The sequence below is a fragment of the Paralichthys olivaceus genome, chromosome 16 (genome assembly GCF_024713975.1).
Source record: "Paralichthys olivaceus isolate ysfri-2021 chromosome 16, ASM2471397v2, whole genome shotgun sequence".
NCBI classification, from domain to species: domain Eukaryota; kingdom Metazoa; phylum Chordata; class Actinopteri; order Pleuronectiformes; family Paralichthyidae; genus Paralichthys; species Paralichthys olivaceus.
This window is the reverse complement of record NC_091108.1, coordinates 7514170-7535063: the sequence shown is the minus strand read 5'-3', so window position 1 is coordinate 7535063 and position 20894 is coordinate 7514170. Positions and strand designations below refer to the sequence as shown.

Here is a 20894-nt window from a genome sequence, read left to right as displayed (position 1 = left end):
TATCCCTCCTGGCAGCCTACTCTAATTACTCTCGGGCTTCCATAAACCATCTCGCTAAAACCAAAGCTCATCTGTCTGTGTGCTCATTGGTGTGGAGGGGGTTGGGGGTGAAGGAAAGTGGAGTGCCAGGGGATTACAGTTTGCCTTTGGTGGATCACATCCACCACTGCAGCAGCAGTGCATATCCTATCAGCGGCTAAGCTGATGCGAGTGTTGAGTGAGTCAATTCCACAGGACCAAAACCCAATGCTGTGATGTCAGAGGAGCGGGGAGTGTGACCCCGTAGTGACACGCCGGTCATGCACTATATGACAGTTCCAGTAGTAGACTGTCAAATCTGTGTGTGTGTGACCAAGAGGGAGGTGCTCCATGAGCTGGGACTAGTCATGTAACCAACAAGCTTTTCTAAACCGTTCAGTTTGGATTTTACATGAACATAGATGTAAATCCCCAAGAAAGAAAGTATGAAAGAGAGAATGCTAAACAATACACAGTCAGTCAAACAAACCAATATACTACACTGACAAAATACATTGCAAGCAGAAACACTGGAGACAGCAGACAAATGGACCTGTTTAATAATTTATTAAATTCAGCATATTACACTTGTGTTGATAATGTGCATATACTAGTACTTATACTATAGAGACACTTCTTCAATTTAAAATCTTATTGCTGCACATGTTCATTTTTTGATGTAGTGTACAAAATGAAATGCAGCATCCTATGAAAAAAAAGCATGTCCTTTGTGCTACAGATTACGACATGATGTTAAGTTTCAGGACATGATGACGCGGATGAGACACATGCTACTGCATGGACACTTGGCAGAACAGACAGACACCGAAAAAATTCCACAGGAACAGGAAGTCAAAATCCCTCATGCAGTGCAGCACTGAAAGCCTGGCTGCCAGTCAGATCTGCTCGTCTCGCCGCTGCCAACTCATACACGGTAGCCAGCCGCTTGATCATTGTTGGCAAAAAGAAAAAACAAAAGAAATAAAGACTGACAACCAGGATCCATCAACGATACTGTGCATCTCGTAAAGCAGCACCCACCCCCACTTACACTCTGTCTTCCTCTGTGCCATGCTTCATCCACATCACTGTATCTGGCACCCTCAAGACTTACTGACAGAACGATACCACCGACATTTTCACACAGAAAAAAATCATGGAATTAGAACATATTTCTGTTCAGCCTTTGGGATATACTTTCATATATCGAATAAAATGAAGTGCCTTGCGTTAATGAATTAAGAGGCATGGTAGTTTCAACTAAAATATAGTGCAATTTGACATTCGTCGTCATTAATGAGTTACTCTCCGTATTATACATTTGTAGAATTATTTGGTGTGCGTAAAGGTAGAATGTTTGGAAATAAAAGTGCATGCAGAAGGTTAAGGAAGAGGAGTTGAGAAGATAAGAAGACGGCTCGATTCTCAGTATAAGTAGCTAATTAGCTTAGCTTATGTTTGCATGCGCATCTAATTCTTGCAGAAAATGCTGGAATCAAAGGAAAACAGCTAAACTAACTTTATCCAACACTAACAAGGTTGTGTTACCGCGGATAAAGTTAGCCTCGCGGTTTTCCCTTGATTCCAGCCTTTTGGCTAAAAGAGATTAGCTAATTAGCTGCATATACAAGATCATGATTATCTTATCATAGCATAAAAGGCTGGAAGCAAAAGAAAACAATGAGACTTACTTTATCCAACATTAACAAAACCTTGTGACAAGTTGTGGTGGGAAGTTATTTTTTTTAACGTCTGGACAAAGCCACGCTAGGTGTTTCCCCCTGGTTCCAATCTTAATGCTAGGCTAAGCTAGCTAAAATATCGCAAGCCATTAGCCATAAAAGTCTAATCTTCAGTTGATTCTTAGCAAGAGAAAAAACAAGAAAAACAAACTATTCTTTAAAAAAAAAGAAACTATTGTATGTCAACTGTTGAAACACTGACATCTAAATTGGAAAAGGCAAACTAAAGGAGTATGACTAACAAAATAATGCTCACAGGAAAGAAAGCGGTATGAGTAAATAAAGAAAATCCCTGAGGGCTAAAATCCTACTGATGAGTGCAGTAAAAGACGCTTCATGCATAAAGATGATTGGATTTTCATGTACAGTACTTGTGTTAGCCACAGGTTTTTTTTTTTAGCTAGCTACTGCAACTACAGACTCAGCTTTTCAACAGCGACATGAACAGCTATGCTTGCTTTTTAATTAGCATACCACTCAGAGTAGGATTACATACAGTGACTTGTTAACAAAGGAATAAATACACGAATGTTGAATGCAACAGAAATGTTGCATTCAATACGATGTGCCCTTCAGATAAGAAATAATCTGTTTTTTGCTTGTGGAGCAAGAATGGGAAGGAGGGATATAGGGCAAAGATAGAAGAAAGTCAGTGGAGGGAAGGAAAAAGGCAGAATTGGATTAGTTGGAGAAGGGGAGGGACAGAACAATGTATGGAATGCAGTATGGAGGAATGGAAGGCAAGAAAGACAGAGGAAAATAAAGGTCAAGGGAAGGGATGAAGGAACGCATGATGGAATCGGATGACAAAGATGAAGGAAAGAAAGAGTAATTGGTTAAAAAGAGTGAGGAAGTAAAACTAGAGGAACACTGTTATTAGTTCTCTTATCAGGAGAGGTCTTTGAGATGGCCGCCTTGTTCGATGACTGCCTTTGCAAACTGCTTGAAGACCCGGTCCATGTAAGTGCTCTGTCGAGGCCACAGGCCCTCCAGGAAGCCAATATGGCCGCCATGACAGGTAATGAGTAGGGCCAGGTTGGGATTCTGCTTCACTGCCTCCACTGGAATGGCTGCAAAGGACACAAAACATTTGCATACATTAATACTACCTTTTTCATGGACTTTATTCTTGATTTAGGGTGGATCTGAATGAAGCTGTATAGGGGTTTCTACATCACCACCCAAACATTGCATTTTCAAACATTTCTTAAGGAATAATTAATAGATCTTGATGAAAAATTATGCATATTTAGCAGACCGATAACTATGAGTGTGTTCATTTTGTGTGGCTTGATTGAATTTAAGGTGGCTGTGGTGGGGGTATTCGCTCTAATGACTGACCTTCTAGTTATGAATACATTTACAGCATTGATCACAATTTAAGAAAATAAATAACAGCTTGATTGTGAGGCCAGCATTGTACAGGAAATCTTGTCGAACGATGCTGGGACTCACCATGAGACGGAGAGAAGACATCATCAGCAGCGTTCAGACACAGCATCGGCACCTGCACAGATTTCAGCCTGTGGACAGGACTGGCATCGTGGTAGTAGTCATCATTGGTAGGGTAACCGAACATTATGGAGGTGAACCGCTCGTCGAACTCCCGGATGGTCTTTGCCTGCGGGAGCCGAGTAATATGATTAACTTCTGGCCATCTCATTTAATGAGATTAGCATGTGCAGCCAAGTGTCAGTGAAAATAATCCCTACCTTCATGACATGATCGATGTCGTAACAATTTTCGAGCACTGGTCTGTGTCTGGGGCATGGGAATTAAGTGGAAGTAAAAAAAGCTCAAATGCCTCATGAAACAACAATCAAGCTTAAATTTCAAAGTCCTCCTGCAAAAGCATTACTGTGCATTTATATCATGCCCATATTAATACAACAGCATATTTTTGGTCTAAAACTGTAAAAAGAAAAACTACATACAAAAAATAAACACTTCAAATGAAAGATATTCAAGCTCATGAACTGTTTAGGCCCTAGCATTAGCAGTGAGCTAGCTTGGCTGACCTGTGCACGGAGGCTTGTAGGCAGCTGGTGAGGTAGGAGTTGAAGAGGAAACGGTCGAGGGGTTTTTCCAGCGAAGCGGTGCATTCAAATACGTCCCAGCCTGCTGAGAAGACTACGACACCCTTCAGGCAGGTTTCCCTGCCCTTTCGCCCGAGATAATTGGCTAGCATCATCCTGAAGAGGAATCAGGGGTGAGAGGAAAGGGTGCATGGGGAGAAAAAGAGAGGGACAGAGGGATGTTTCATATCTGACCAATTCTTAAATTCATGGGATTATAGCTATGCAGTAAAAAATCACCCTCTATGGCACACAGCTCCTTCTTCATACTTTTTCTATTATTCACAATATATTTAAGTTACAGATGAATTTACCACTAATGTGTGTCATTGTCTTGTGCATCTTAAACATTTGTTTGTATCGTTGCCTGTACTGAAATGTCATGTGAGTGGCTTCATTACCCGCCCATGGACACGCCAGCAGCCATGATAGGAGCAGCTTCATTGGACCTCTGGATGTGCTCGATGACAGTCTCCAGATCCTCGGTGTTGGCTGCACAGTACGTCCTTGGGGTCTAGGTGAGACACACATGAAGACAACACAGTCATTCTTTTCTTCCAATTTTTCTGTTTAAATTACGATGAGGACTCCACATGAACATTTTAAATATTTAAATTAATAATTTCATATTATACATCCAATTTAAGTATTTTCTTTTTGGGCTATCTTGAAAATAGGGGAACTCTAACTTAACTAGTTTCCATATTACCTGACACTGACTGCCACTGTTAGAAAATTATAGACAAAGATAAAACTGAAAAGGAGCCAAATTGTTTTCTGTGACAACTGTGAAAGTTATGCTTTTTGAAGGAAATAAATAGTATAATATGGCTGGCCTACTCACCACGGCCTACAAACCAGGTTTAACTTGACAGAGCCCAAATTCTCAGGAGGCGGTTGAATCTGAAGCTATTCAAGATCCTTCATTAAGATTCAACCAGAAACTCAGAGCAAAGTAAATTCCAGTTTTTTCTACACTTTCTATGGGTGGACAAGTTTTAGTAGACAAGCACTCAGGACAGCTTTTGAAGCAGGAGGCACCTTTCACACAGCGTTTCGTTCTAAAGAGCTGGCCTATTTAAACAATGGGCAATATTCACACTGAGTGGACAGAGAGAAAACACTCACAGGGGCGGACAATTGCTAAATCGTTTGTAAAGAATTGAGAAAAGGGAGAAAATTCCCTCCTTACTGTCACCTCTTCATACAGGTCCAACATTACAGTGTCCAACCCTTCTAATCAGACCAACCATTGTCATCCTTAAATACTGGTTTAAAACAAACTGAGTGACACTTTGCTTCAGTGTCACATTTACGGTTTCTTAATCGCAGCTGGGACGGAACATGACAAAGAGAGCAGCAGGACACAGATCAGCCTGTGATTCAGATTTACGCCCACACAGAGGAACATTAGGTTGATTGTGAGCAACTCTGTCTGTAATGAAACACACCATTTGTGCTTTGGATGAGATCTCTGTGTGGTATAGCGATGAGATGATTAGTTCAGGGTGATACAGTCGTCCATGAAGAACGTGCCTCTGTTCCAAAGTGCAGACATACCGAGGAGGAGGCATCAAACACAGTGGGTACCATGAGCGCTATCAGAGCTTGGGCCCATTCTGTTGGCTAAATATACCCGGGTGTAAGAGGACAGATTAAGCCAGGTGTCAGAACAGCACGTGCTCGACGAGGTCATATTTCTGTGGATCGGCATTAAAATACAGTATCCGCCTGCAATTTAATCCCTGCTGTGCAACAACATTTTCTGTTCGGCGTCTGCTCCAGCTCCCTGTGGGCTCGTGTGACACGTGTGCGGCAGACGTGCTCTGGACTGGCTGAAGCAAAGAAAAGGACAAATCCACTGGGAGGCTGTCAGACTGACAAATGAGAAAAACAATTTGTCCTTAACAGTGCTTTTCATGCTGTGTACATGTCTGTCTTTATGGGGAAAAGAAGTTAAATAACATAAGTACGACAAGGTAAAAACTATGACAGGTTTGATTCTCACCAGTAGCGTTTCACCAGAGACCCCTCTGTTGTTGAATACAACACACCTGAAATACAAAAAAACATATTCTCTTCAATTTTAAGTCTCATAAATGACTTTTTTAATCGCGCCATCTATTGCAGAGCAGAAACAGACAATTTTCTAACAATTAATACTTTTTAAGCATAAATGGACCAAAAAAATCACTGTAAACTAAATATCTGTGAGTTTTGGACTGTTGGTCATGTGAGGACATGTGAAGAGGTCATCTTGTGCTCTGGAAGCATGGGGATGGCATTTGTGTTTTTGGTTTATACGTATGTTTGATTGTAAGCAAGAACGGATTTGCACTCCACTAGGTGGAAGGTTGCATTATGGGTCAGGGAAAAACTCATTCAAATTTAGTATGGACCCAGCTCGGGGGGTGGATCCAGGAATTTTATGTCACTTTCTTTTACACTGTCAGATATTTTAACAAATATGAATGAATTTGATTTTAAAATATCTTTAAAATATCGAACATTTTCAGTGGAATAATATCTATTTGTGTGTAAACAAATAATTTATCATGACTGGTTGATAAGGTGAAAGATAAATTCAAGTGCTTCTTAATTTAAGAGAATAGTGGCAGTGAGAATGTGCAGAGAGGCACAGTTGTGCGAGGACAGTTCTGTTTATACTGTCGAGCATCAGCATCCCTCCTCTCTCCGCACCTCTCACGAGTCATCGTTTATCTGATGGGAGTCAGACCTACTGATTCTATCTGTGTAGCTCAGCAGTGGGGTGGGGCCAGATAGGGTGTTGGGAAGGGGGGGGGGGTCCAGTGCTTACACACATACACACACATACACACACACACACACACACACACACACATACACACACTGCAGCATAGACTTGGAAGCGGGTCTGGGCTAAGCTGCAAAGCTTGTTCTGGGATAAGCTGTAATTCATTAAGCTACACAGAAAGGGGTGAGGGGCGGAAGATGCTGAGTTTGCCGGCTCCCTTCCCATGCCTTCCCAAATCTGGGTGAAAGAATGAGTGCAGAGAATACAGAAAGGACCTAGTGGAGGGAGAGAACGGAGAGGGGGGGCGAAAACTGCCTCCCTCTGCATCTCTTCACGCTTGTGCTACGTTTGGCTATTTAAAAAAGGAGCTCTTGACACAGAGCTTAGCTCCACTGTTTCTGTACACTTCACCTGAAATGACTCAAAGCCCCCTCACTCATGCAACCATTACATTCAAGTTACGAATGTACAACAAAAGTGGACATGGCGTTTCACATTTTAATCAACATTGATGTAACTGCAGAGGTACTAGGACAAGAAATCTGTATTTTAGATGAATGGTAAATTAGAAAATAAGACACAGGCAATGTCCTTTTTGTGATTCAGTGCCCTGGATTGTGTGCTGAGTGCTGGAGCTCGACCAGGGTATCCAGCCAAGACCACCCACCTATAGCCCAGATCCCGGCTCTGCTGGACCATGTGCAGAATGTAGGACTCTCGGCTGGTGCCGGTCAGACCAGGGAGAAGGAGCACCGTGGGCCTGGTTGCAGGGTCGGAATGAGCGAGGCTGTCATCGTTGTCAAACCAATCCAAAGAGATCTGTCCTCCATCTGCTGCCTTAATAAGCTCGCTGCAGAGACCATCGGGACACGCAACTCAGCAACGCGGGTCTTTCTGAACATTATCATGTATCTGTGTCTCTGTGTATGCATTAATTTGTCACACTCAAATGCATGCATATACTTTAAACACACACAAACAGCAAAATGTTGATAACAAAAAGTACTAAAACCAATACTACATTTGGGTTTAATTGCATATCTGCTCACAGTCATTAGCAACTAAAAAATAAAACTCTTTCAGTTCAGTTCCAGGTAAACTGTGTCATTGTATCAATCACACACACACTGCTAGAGGGAATCAGATATGTGAGTGGAACCGTCACTAACAGTTGCCTCATTTCCCTTGTGATTATCTTGACGGTGTGCGGTGCGACACACAGCGAGTAAAGATAAGGAGGAAGGCACTGCACCATTGGGCTCTTATGGTCAATCAATTTCTGGGCTGTACAACTCAGAGCCTGGCAGATGAGGTCATCCATTCCTATTGCCAGTGCATTTTAAAGCCTGCACTGCACTCAAACAACAGGCAGCAGCCCACAAGCCAACTTGGCCGGCCAGCGGTAAAGACATCAGCATGAAATTACAGAACCGCCATGAAATATGCACCTGGGGCGGGCCTTATACGTCAGGGAGTGGCCGACCCATGATGAGTGTCCATCACACAGGGGTGGGAGGATAACCTGCGGCCTCTTGTTTGCTCAGGACAACAAGATGAGTGAAATTTCACCCAGACAGAGAGACGCACGACAAATAGGACGGTTTTCACCGTGTCCTTGGATCCACCTTGGGTAACTTCATTATGAGGGGGGATGTCCTGTTGTCCCCGTAGGAAATGTGATAATAAATTCAGCGAATGTGACCATCAGTCACGTTTTGATAACCGAGATTTGGAGTAGGACGGATACAGTCTCTGTGCATTATGGGAATATTTATCTCCTTGACTCAGGGGACAGCAGCGTGTCAAAGGCATAGATAGCATAAATGTCCTTGGGACGGACAAATGACAGGTATAATTCAAGAAATAAAACTGCCACGAAAACAACAACATGAAACAATTATGAATAACAAATAATAAAGTTCAAATGGGTCAACTGTTAGGACAGGTTTTCTTCAGTAATTAACAATATTGGTGATTAAACAGTAGTTCAGTTATAATTGATTTTAAATAAATAATTTACATTTTTTGTAGAGGTTATGGTTTTATTTTTATGTGAAAGCTAAAATAAGGAAAAAACTACATTTACAGAAATGTATTTATTTGTTCTTTTATTCCAACCCCAAGTACCTAGTACAATACTTGATCACACCACATAATACACGTTAACTTTTATACTGCGTACACATGGAAAATATGTAATGTGGTAACACATGAAACAAGTTGCGTGAGAAGGTAACACGGATAAATAAGTAATAAATAGTAGTAATGAAAATCAAGGCTGTGTTAATTCGTTTTAATCTCCTTTACACGCGGGGGCCAATACGCAGAGGCAATTAATCTTCAACAGAATGTACGTTATGGAGCAGCATGCAGAGCGGCCCTACAAAAGATCCTTTCTCCTCTGAGCTTTTGAGTCTTGGTCAAGAACAAGACTGGCATTTGTTTCGAGTTGTGAAAGTGGAAAGAAAGAAATTAGGAAACAGACAATAGCATTTTCTCAGTGACCAAGCTACTGTTAGACATTTCTCAATACAGCTGTGAACAGAAGAATTCTGTGTTTTCTCTGGTAATTAATTACACTGACTGCCAGAACAAGACAGCTGACGCTTTAAAAACGCACATTTGTCAAAGATGAACCTTTTTAGCTCGCACACTCCACATCTATCTCCCATTGTTTATGACTCCTTTGACTGCTTTATCTAGGTAAAATGTACATTTGAACCATGTAAAACGTGTCCGCTTGCAAAGTGAAACACATGTTCAACTTGTGTAACGGATGATTAGCGTGTCAGTCATGATGAGGACTTACTTTCTGTAAACAACGCCAGGTTTGGCTGTGACGAAGGGTCTGAGCAGAGTCTGGATGCGGCTCTCCCAGCACCAAAAGGTGGGGTAGTAGGTCTCCGACACTACCGGACATTGTTCCCTCAGAAACTGGTAGAACTTCTTACCCCCGGAGATGAGCTGTGGCTTCTGAAAAATACAAGTAAATTAATTGTGGCACAGTCAGTGAGTCAAAAATTGAGTTTTCAAACATTGAGGATTATTCTTTCATTGTTATATAACATGACATCTGCTCTATGACTAAAATTCACATTTTAAACATTTTTTTTAACTTGTTGCCTTATTCTCTCTGGATTTAACATCAAATAGACTGATTCATATATTGAACTTTTTTTTAAAAATAACACTTTATATAGAGGATATTATCACATGATTAAAGTTTGGGCAGGAAACTATAATTGGAGGAACGATTATTATTGAGGACAGCATATTGACCATGGAGTGAAAAGTATATGTGACAGTGGCCTGAACCTGCCAATTGATAATCAATAATGATCATATATCATTTTAATCAAAATAAATACAACAAAGGTTCAATATATATATGGATGTAGAGGATATGCATTATGTAAGCACAGTTCGGAGGTGTAACACATAATTGATTGACCTCAGATTTGTAAGATGTTTTGTTGTGTATCAAGTGTTTGTCATTCAAGTAAATACCAGTTTAAATCCACAACCTTCACTCAGCTTTATTATTACATATATACACATTACAAGTACTGTACAAGTGTGCTTATTGATGTATACACAATCTAATATAGTCATTTTACTGCTCATCTTAGAGAAGGTATTGGTCTTGCTGGTAATGTAATATGTAGTACAGGTCATTTTATTGGAGTTAAATTCCAACATTATCATTTTAATGAATGTAATATATGTGTGTATTTATGTACAAATGATTTCTTTTCTCTACTTGCCAGTGCAACCATCCTGTGCCACTGCACTTTACTTACTAACATGTCTACACACCACTCGCGTGAAGGTGTATTGTTTTGTATTGCGTCGTACTTTACTTGTTTTTATAATGAGCTCTTTCTACTCTGCTTTATTTTAACTTAACTATAACACTGCTGAGCTGACCGGTGTCTTCTTGTCCAACACCTTTCATTGTACTGGTGACCCTGTGTTAACTGCATGTGACAAATAAAACTTGAAACATATTATGAACACACTCTGCATTTTTTACTTTAGTTATTTATTTCCTTCTATTTACCTTTCTCAATGTGTTCCCTCATTCTGACCTGCTGCTGCTGTAACAACTGAACATCTGTGTGGATCAATGAAGTTTTATCTCATCTTATCTTTAGCTAAATACATTTATTATCTGCATTAGCATCTTGTTAATATTAAACTCTCACTTCTCTCAACAGGTTATATAGTTATAATTATGTAATATGCTCGGTCTCTCGGGGGTCATCCAGTGACTGACAGCGGTTCAACACCAGAACATCATCCCACCAACACCCTCCTACCTACCGGCATCTCTGCTGCTGTCATGTTAGCCTAGCTTAGCCGGTGCCGACATCTGACTGTAACCGTGAGGCTAATCATTCATAACCCGCGGTTACATAAGAGCTGCATGGAGGAAAATGTGCCTCCCGGGTACAGATGCTGATTTAAAGAAGGGTGTCATGCAGCCTGATGTGATCCATCCATCCCCACATGTGCAGACGTTAGCCCCCCCCACCCCACCACCACCACCACCACCAGCGGCGGAGCGGAGCGATGCAGCCCGGTCACCATCACCCTCCATCTGCCGACAACAGCAGCGCCGCCTCCACCGTCATTAACGCGGGGGAGGAATGCACAGACTCCCGGTGCAGCAGCAGCAGCAGCTGCTGCTCAGCCCGTTTAAAACATAATCTCACTCGGTGCTTACCTTCGCTACTGAGATCAGGTAGTAGCAGGTGTACGCTGCGCTAAAGCCCAGCACCAGAGACAGTCCCACTCCCGAGCCGAGCAGCCCAACTCTCACTTGGTTCTCCAGATAATGCGACAGGTCCCGGGTCAAGATGTTGAAGTTGAAGTCCAGCGAGATCATTGCAAGCTGCCGGTTGTCCCCCCTGCAGAGTAACGGCGGCTCGGCTGGTGTCCAGCGGTGTGTGTGTGCCTGAGAGCCCGCTGTGAAGGAGACAGTCAAGGGGACCTGATGTTGAGGAGATATATAAGTGTACCGCCGAGTGGGGGCGCTCTTTGACCAGATCTCTACACACACACACACACACACACACACACACACACACACACACACACTCACACACACACACACACACACACACACACACACACACACACTGTCGCCTCCTGGCGGCTGAGGAGGTGATGTGAGGCCTCTGCAGTCAGTGGGATAAACATTTATGACTCTAGACAAGTGAGTTGTAAATGAAAACATGTATTTGACACTTGAACACTTTCAGCTTTTAAACATTATTGTTATTATTAATACAGCTAATTAGGAGGACACTATGGCAAGGGACCACACAGACCCACAGGGGCCAATTGTGCGGTGGCAGAGAGAGCTCAACGCACTGCAACTGAAGAAAACCAATGCAAATAGAAAAGAAGATACATATTCAAAAATTGGACACGTGCAGCGCAGTGCAAAAAGTCACAGGCATGCAAATACTGCAGATAGCAAAAACGGCACCAGAGATGTTTCCAAGGGACCCAAGAAAGTGTTGACCCTGTGAAGTTCCATCCCCACTGACGAATAGCAGATTTCAAGTAGCGCGTTTCTGTATCTTTCTGTTCTTTTGTGGCACTTGTCGTGAAAAAGTTGTTTGCTGAATTTGCATGTGTTTTCTTAATTTGCAGTGCGTTGAGCATTTAAATAGTCGTGATACAGTATAGGCTAATGTTGGTTGTGATTATTTAATAAATACATAGTAAAAGAATACATCAATATTCAAATTATTAACTTTAATTAACAAAAGTTTTATATTTCCAGCAGCTGGTGACCTTTGACACATTCAGACCACTGTTTCTTCTCTGTGGGTTAGATCGCATGTTATTAAGAATTATTGAATTGATGTCAGCTTCCATTACCTTCGGCGCTTTAAATTCCTAAAATAATAATCATTATAGTTAGAAGAAGAAGAGGAAGCTTGTTTGTATAACACAGTGGTTACAAAGTGTTTTACAAAGAAGACAACAATTAAAACAAGAAAACAAAACATGCAAAATGAAAATTATACAAAAAACAAACACATTAATTCAGTATTTCTCGAATGTTTGCATATATATATTTTTTACAAATATAAATATATTAGGCCTATGCAGGTACTTTTTACATTGGACTTATATCTTTAAGTCATTGGTGGAGTTAAATATTTGTTAAATACTTTGTCTTTGAAATCAACCACACTGAACAAGTTCGGACTTATTGTTTCATTATGTTTCTTCATAAATATGTGTACTTGTCTGCTAACTTTTGTAAAACATTACAAAGAGACTGCTAAAAGCATCACATTCATAAACATCTTCTTGTCTTTGCTTTATTATTTCTTAATGCTGACGAACCCCCCCCCCCCCCCCCCCCCCCCCCCAAACACTCAGATCGTGTTTTGCATCACGCAGATGCGCACGCGCGCCGTGGGCCGAAGCTCCGCTTGTTTTCCAGCCTCTCGTCTTCGGGCTTCGTCGGTCACCTCCGGAGCGAGTTGTTGCTCGGGCTCAGCGATGATTGACAATAATGGCGACGCGTTCATTCTGAGTTGACTCCTGGGAACCGTGTCTGGCCGACAAAGGGAAACGTCTTGGACGGATCGGAGGCACCGCACTCAACCGCCATTAAGGACAAACAACCACAAAGCGCAGCACGTCCACCTCAGCGGGGGAAACCCGGGGAGCTTTATCCCGCTAGCGCCGCGACAGCTAGCAACTCGTATCGCCAGCTAGCCAAGTTGAGGAGGTGGTGTTCTTGTGTGTGTGGGGTGGAGGAGAGGGACAGGGAGCTTGTGAGATTCTGCTAAGTTAGCTATGTGGCGACTCAAAGGGCTTTTGTCGTAACTACTTTCTCAACCTCGGAGGCCACGCGGAGGAGGCACTGGCTCTCAGTTAGCTTGTTCTGGTAGTTTGTTGTCTAAACAGCCTCCACAGGCAGCTAACTTAGCTACCCAGCTAGCAGGCTAGCTTTGTGGATTGTTCCTGTCTCGTCGACACTCGGTGTTGGGAAGCTGACCTAGCTGACTTAGCTCAGGCTGCTAGCTCTTTAACTTGTGAGAATCGCTGTGGAACTGCGAGACCTCTTTCGCAAATGACTACCGGCAGGAATAACCGGGCGATGATGGAGGGAGTCGGGGCGAGGGTGGTCCGCGGACCCGACTGGAAGTGGGGGAAGCAGGACGGCGGAGAGGGACATGTTGGCACCGTCAGGAGTTTTGAAAGTCCAGAGGAGGTGGTTGTTGTCTGGGATAACGGGACGGCTGCGAACTACCGTTGTTCCGGAGCCTACGACGTGAGGATACTGGACAGTGCCCCAACAGGTAACTTTACACCAGCTGGCTTTGTTTGTGTTTGTTCGATCGAAGACCAGCGTCCTCCGGTGCATGTTGAGCTCACCTAGCATCTCTTTGCTTCACTTTTTGGGGGGCTAATAGATTGATCAGACCACCACACAGCGAAAATCAACTTCAGCTGTCATTTAAATGGTTGGATTACAACAGTGACGTAAAGTATCTGCCCTTTAAAATAGTTGTTTTGTTTAAGAAACTTTGTGTGTGTGTGTGTTTCTGAGAGGCAGCAGATTAGTCGTGTTTAGTTTATTCTATGTGATGGACGCAGTCTGGCCCAGTTTGCATTAAACCAAGACACACTGTCTTAAAGACACCAGACTGTGTGAGAGACAATCTCTGAGAGACACACGATATACACGGTCAGAGTCAAGAACAGGTCACCAGAGTCACTGAAGAAATCCTTGCTGATCATATAAATCATGTTTATAGTTCTTCCACTGTTTGTGTGAGCTGAGTTATTTCTAGTTCTATAGATTCTGAAGTATAAACCCTGTTTTGGAGCTGAGAGCTCTTGAATTTGTCAGATTGAGTCTCAAAGTATTTATATCATAACAGTAGGATGTTCTGATAATTATCATAGCCGTGCTAAAAAGTGTAGAGAAGTTAAACAACTTCCATTTTGCACAAATCATGTATCTCAAACACAATCACTTCTGATTGTATGTAGAATAAGTGTGATTTTGCTCCACAGATTGTTTACACAGTGATTACGAAGTGTTGTGAAGTTATTCCAGTACTATTATTCATGTGCAGTGTACATATTATACATGACACAACCCTGATTTATTTACCCCCCCAGGCATCAAGCATGATGGAACCATGTGTGACACCTGCCGTCAACAGCCTATCATAGGCATCCGCTGGAAATGTGCTGAATGCACCAACTACGACCTCTGCACAACCTGTTACCATGGAGACAAGCATCACCTGAGACACCGGTTCTACAGGATCACCACCCCAGGCAGTGAGAGGTTAGTTAACCCTGCAAAGTTTGCTATTGGGCTGCAACTTACACCCACCAATGATGAGGTAGACACAAGGTAGCCAGGTAATCCCTGCACTCCATAGTGACATAGTTTAGCTTTATGTTGCTGTGTGTGTTTGTGTGTGTTTGTGTGTGTCTTTCTCTGCACCCTGGCTCTCAGGCAGGCAGAATGTACTGTACCCCTGTGCTCCCAGCCCTCAGTTGCCAGGCAACAACTCAGCCTCATTTTAAGATCAAGTCAGACCAATAGAATAACAGGCTCTAAATATCCAAGATTTTCTTTTATGAAATTGTTGTTTTCATGTCCATGGGTGTAGATTTAAGTGTAGGCAGTAATGACATTTCCCTACCTGTGTCAAGGTGTCGCCGAATGGTCCCCTCTAATGATTTTGCCATTTTATCTCCTGTCTGTGTTACCATAAAGATCTATGCACCAACCATTAGTTGTTACTTATGATTGAAAAGGCGGCACGTGGGGGGATTCTGAACCATGATCTGGCAACCCTCAACTTCTAACTGCTTTATGCACAGATGACCAGTGGCACCAGGAGTAGTGGAATAAGTGGTGGTGCTTTTGAAATAGCAAGGATTTGTAGTTTAATGGTTTTAGATGACACAGAATTTAAAACGTGTTAACTGAGCAAAATTAACATCAGTTGATATTTCATTTAAATTTCAGTTGTTAAACATTGGCTAAGTTGCAAAAATGCTTCGCACAGGGATTTAAGATATCGGGTCCTTTTTAAGAACCAAAGTGCAAATAACAGCTGAGCTCAGTGTACAAGAATGTTCTGTAATAAATCCTGACATGTATCTTCTTTGAAATTAGCTGGAGAAATATTTAATACCACCCTCCCTCTTCCTTTAGTGGAAATGTTTGCACCAAAGATAAAACAAACAAATTACAGATTGTTTTAAAAGGGACTTGCATGTGGTAGACAGATAGTGAAGATGTTTGAATACAACACCATGTAAGACAGCTTCCTGTTAAAATACTTATTATTGTGTAATAACTGTCTTAGAATCTAGTGATTACATCAAAACAATACAAAAGAATAACACTCTGTATGTACAACCCAGTGTTTTCACTTCTTTTGGTCTAAGCCATTCATTGTGCTTATTATTATTTATCTAATGTCAGTCTGTCATTTTGTCACAGTGGAATTTCCCCTTGTCTCTTCTGCTCTGTATTTTCTGCTTGAAACTATGTGTGAAACTACCACTTGTGTGAACTCAGCCCTTCCCTAATTGTTAACAACCATAACCATTTCATCTTGTATGTTTTTTTAGCAGTTGTACTGTGTCACCTTTGAAAGTGTAGACATTATCAGCATAATTTGTTTTCATTGCTAAAAACGGTCTCTGTAAGTTTTTTTTATACGATCGAGTTAGACATTTTTGGGTGAAGACATTAGAAGTTGGTGCAGAAGCTTTTACAGTTTGGGCAAACTTCAAACTGGGGCATGATCTGTGGCGATCAGAGCAAGGCATGTGTTCACAATAATGGTGCTGTGTGAGTTTATTTTCTAAGATCTTACAGTTAAGAAATGGTAAAAAATAAAGTGTCATTCTACAGTGGATATTTCCTGAACTCACACTGTCAAATATTATTAAGCTTTCAAATTAAATTCAAAGACATTTTGAAAATTGATCTCCCTTGAAAATATGTCTAGTGGAAATAATGATTCAGGTTGGGTGTGTGGAAATGTGCATGTACGGACAGATCAAATTCTTGATGGCAGCTTTAGTCTGTGCCCTCAAAGATGCTCTGCACAGATATTAATGATGCTGCTGTGGACCAATCAGATCCACTACTGATTTTATTGTAAATACTTAAACTGTATAATTTGGACTAGTGTGTACATGCCCACTAAATTCTACAACTTTCATTTGATTATGTTTTTCCAGGCACCCTTAGTACTGCGATGACACTTAATCCATTTCAGGCCTGTCTCACCCAAACACCATATTTTAGTAAATGAACACATGGCCCAACAGCTGGCAGCCTTTTCAACTAAGTGCGCCTTCAGTTCCCTAGAGAATGACGTTACATAATGCACAATGGGTGCTGGAGGTCTCCCCAGCTCTGGCAGCACGGTGGGCTGTTTTGTTACACCACATTAGATTCTTTCACTAACTGCTGAAGAGGGAGTGGTTGGAAGCCACAAGCTGTTAACGCTGGTTAGACCTACACCGTCCAGCTGCCGCATCTCCCACCAGGGCTCACATTCATGTTTGATGGTTAGAGCTCAGCTGGATGTTTTATCTCCCATTAACCTTATTTTTCAGTAGTTTAGACTTCAGCTCAAGTAAAGGGATTAAAAAATATCAAAATTCAGCATTTGATTACAGTGTAAAGTAACGATTGCTGGTCATGGATGAGAAAGATGGTAATTGTCAGTCAGTTAGGTGTGAATGCTGTCCTGTCACGAAAATGACTGTTATTCGTAATGTTACGACGCGGCACCTACAACTTAATGACACACAGTGTGTTTACAATGGCATTACTAAAGTCATGATTCACTGTGACCTTTCGGAAAGCTCTGCTCTGCGCTCTGGCCACCGTGAAATGTGATTTTAAAGAACTGAAAAGAAAGTGAAAATTAGTGACGTGTCCACTGTTTCCCCTTAAAAAAAATGTTTGTGCTTGGTAGTTCTGACCACAAAAATCCCAAATCACGAAACACTCGAAAAATAAAGATGCTCAGAAACGGACAAACAGTGAGAAGACTTCCGTCAAGTGACGACTGAGTTTTTTCCCTCGTGTTTTGTTTGCGTTATTTTTTTGCTCCGTTTATGATGTATGATGTTTTTCTACTTTGATTTATTTCCCAGTCATCACGCATCTGTTGCTCAATGCCTAGACAGTGATTGTCAGGGACTGCGTGGTTGATACAGCAGTTCAGATGCTAATACTTTGTCTGTAGCCATGTTACATTTGAAAGTAATTCACACCAAAAGTTTGCACACTTGCAAGGGCAGTTAAGGACACAAAGTAACAGGGGGGAGGGTGATGAGGGGATCATTTTTAATCTGTTTTATTTAACAATTATTGTGGAGCAGGCACTGGCATCCCTTCTGCAATTTATATTTGCGAGTAATTGAAAAACAGTGAATTGATCCGTGTAAACAGAGCCTCTGTAAACACCTGCTGTTCACTGCTCTGTCTGACTCTGTCATATAAGCGATTAAAGTACAGGCCAATTGAAAATAATAATCTCTGTGTTTATACTTTTTCAATCTGAGCAGAGTTCTTTTGGAGTCACGTCGCAAGTCAAAGAAAATCACGGCCAGAGGGATCTTCACTGGCGGCCGGGTGGTGCGAGGTGTGGACTGGCAGTGGGAGGACCAGGATGGAGGCAATGGGAGGAGGGGAAAGGTAAGGGACCAGACAAGGAAGTAGAACCTGTTTCTCTCTTCCACCCCATTTGGATAGTTAAACACACATTTCAACCGGGGAAAATATCTTGGATTTATTTTTATTAATCCCACGCCACCTTCAAAATAATTCTCACTCCTGGGAGTTTGTCTGTGACTTACAGTTTTCTGTATTAGACAAGGCATGTGTGAAGTAAAAGTAAACAGTGTACACAAAGCAAAGACCAATGTTACAAAAGAGAAAGAAAAGTTGTCTCCAATAAATCCCGTGTGTAAAGTGAGCTTCAAGTGTGCAGATAGATTTCAAATTTGCTGAACGTACAGAGCTGCTGAAATGTACCGTTTAGAAATACGACCAAAACTGAACTTTATGTCAAAGCTGCACACTTAAGTGGTTAATAAATCCCTGGAGGTAAGGCAGACTTGGCAAGTTTGCCAGAAGCAATTAGAACCACATGTGTGTTACTGAGCAGAGCATGACCCCCCTCCCGAGGGCTGCGTACACGTGAAAGAAACATGGTTTGCTTGCCTTAAACAATCTCAGGGAGGAAAAAAGAAATGGATATATATCAATAATGAAATATTAGTATTCATCATCCATTGTAATTTATAAATAAACCAAAATACAAGTAAGCATCTTATCCTCCATCAATTTGTCAACTGAATACTAATATATCACTGTACTGTAGCAGAAGTGAAGCTTTAAATACTAGTTAATTGAAAATGAATGCTTCTATCAAGGTTTACATCAGCAAACATTTCAATATAAAGATTATTGTATATGTGGAAAAAGACTTAAAGAGCTACAGTTTAACACCTAGTGATTGTGTTGTCATCCACAGAAGCATCCCAAATATTGTCCAGCGTTTTGAAAAATGATCATAAACATTGTTCATACAAGAGTGATAGTAAAAACAGGTAGAACATGCCGCTGAAAATCCTTTAATTCACTGATTCTTCTTCATCTAAACTGAGGCTGTGAACAGATTTCCTTGCTGCAGGTTGTTCCTGGCTTAAATACCTCATTATCAAGTAATACGATGTGTGATGAGGTTGCATTTGTTTTGCACACTCTATGTAGATTAATACTGTAACCGTACGGTAAAGTGCTTCTATTTTGACTCGGGTCCAGACCCCAGAATATTCAATTTAAGAGTCCCTCCAGGCAATTTAAGACTTCATTTTCCTCTGTTATTTAATGGCATATCTCATTACTGTTTTATGATGCTGTAAGCAATATGCTCTCCAGAATACTGCTATTACATGTCCTGCAGCTCAGATGTTGTGTTAGTTTAGCATGGATATTATCTCCTAAGGCCCATTAATCAATTACTTCTGGACGGGGCCAGAAAATAATGTAACAGTTTGATTTCTGTATTTACTTAAGGCACAGCTTTTAATTAAAGAATGAATTTACTCCACTGCAGCTCTTCTTTCAACACGTACTCAGTGGTATGACACTGTTGCACTGCTCGTGATGGAGAGAGAATTATCTAATGTAAAATCCCAACCGTGTCTTCTAAATGTGAATAGATTTTGCACACTTCCATTTATAGCTCATTGCTTATTTATGCCTACAACTCCTAATATTCATCAGCTTAGAGTACCTTGCAAATATTGTAAGAGAAAAGCTCTGAGCTAGTGCACAGAAGTCATGCACAGCTACTAAATCTAGAAAATTCTGTGTAAAGATATTGGAACAGTTGCATTTTTCAGGCTGCTTTAGTGTGGTTGTGAACAATTGAATGCACATGCACAAGTTGAGGAGGGTTAATAGAGCAAAGAACTGTTGTTTTATTCTTATTTTACTGCTCCAACCCACCATAAAAAGATAAAGGAGAATAAATTATGAGAGCTTTACTTTTGCTTTCCCTCTCTTCTAAAATCATGTGTAACTTGTTATTCATTTAAATGTAAATGTTTTTGTGTGTGTTTGGAGGAGGACTGTTAATTAAAAGTTTTTGTTTTCCATGATGATAGAAGAGTTTTCTAAATTATCATTTAAAAGTGCAGCTTCCATCCAGAACTAAAATGGCTAAATAAAGGGACTGACCATCAGTGTATTATAAATATATGTTGGTGATAAGCCACCAAATTAGAGAAGATGATTCGATTTACTTTAGCATACGACGTAACTTCAACTGCAGTTTATAATTGGTGGAGGATACTGGCGAGTTTTGGATCCACAGATTTTTGTTAAAAGATTTAGTTAATTTATTAATAATTTAAAAGACAACTGCATCTATTTCCCTTACGATAGGGAGTCAGAGAGACAGCTGAAACCTCTGGATAGAATACACTTGTAATATGTCTCTTGCAATGATAAGTAATGCTTCTCACAGTCTGAGGTCTGGCTGGACCAGGCTGGCTTTTGTCTTGTTTCTTGTTTTCTTTTGCAAGCAAGCACAGCAGTGTTGCAGTAGTGTTTGCATATGTTTAATTAAAACTTTCCTGTGGTTTGCACTAGTTTTCTCAATTTGTGACTAAAATCAAAACAATAACAGTTTTATTATTCACTGTAAGATTTTAACCCTTGGTAACTTTCCCACTACTTATATT

At 41.1% G+C, this 20894-nt stretch overlaps 2 protein-coding genes across 8 annotated transcripts in view; one reads left to right on the top strand and one right to left on the bottom strand.

Annotated features, from left to right (window-relative positions):
* Nucleotides 1-570: 570 nt before the first annotated feature.
* On the bottom strand, nucleotides 571-11623 carry abhd3 (abhydrolase domain containing 3, phospholipase). 2 transcript variants are annotated; one of them, XR_011238829.1, is made up of 10 exons: nucleotides 11338-11623; nucleotides 9421-9584; nucleotides 7279-7461; nucleotides 5844-5889; nucleotides 4237-4349; nucleotides 3779-3952; nucleotides 3473-3521; nucleotides 3216-3381; nucleotides 1070-2830; nucleotides 571-963 (listed from the first exon to the last, which is right to left on the bottom strand). XR_011238829.1 is itself a non-coding variant. In XM_020100761.2 (9 exons), the coding sequence occupies exons 1-9, from the start codon at nucleotides 11497-11499 to the stop codon at nucleotides 2649-2651; spliced, it is 1239 nt and encodes a 412-aa protein (XP_019956320.1). In that variant the 5' UTR covers nucleotides 11500-11623; the 3' UTR covers nucleotides 571-2648. The 2 variants fall into 2 exon arrangements, 1 of the variants encoding a protein (XP_019956320.1); XM_020100761.2 differs by having other exon boundaries at nucleotides 571-2830.
* Nucleotides 11624-13040: 1417 nt separating this feature from the next.
* mib1 (MIB E3 ubiquitin protein ligase 1) overlaps nucleotides 13041-20894 on the top strand; it is a 51759-nt gene continuing 43905 nt past the window's right edge. For all 6 annotated transcript variants that reach the window (XM_069510985.1, XM_020108999.2, XM_020108992.2 and 3 more), the window contains exons 1-3: nucleotides 13041-13942; nucleotides 14772-14943; nucleotides 18207-18336. In XM_069510985.1, the coding sequence (XP_069367086.1) occupies nucleotides 13714-13942; nucleotides 14772-14943; nucleotides 18207-18336 (531 nt within the window). In that variant the 5' untranslated portion in view covers nucleotides 13041-13713. The remainder of the gene's footprint in view (nucleotides 13943-14771; nucleotides 14944-18206; nucleotides 18337-20894) is intronic.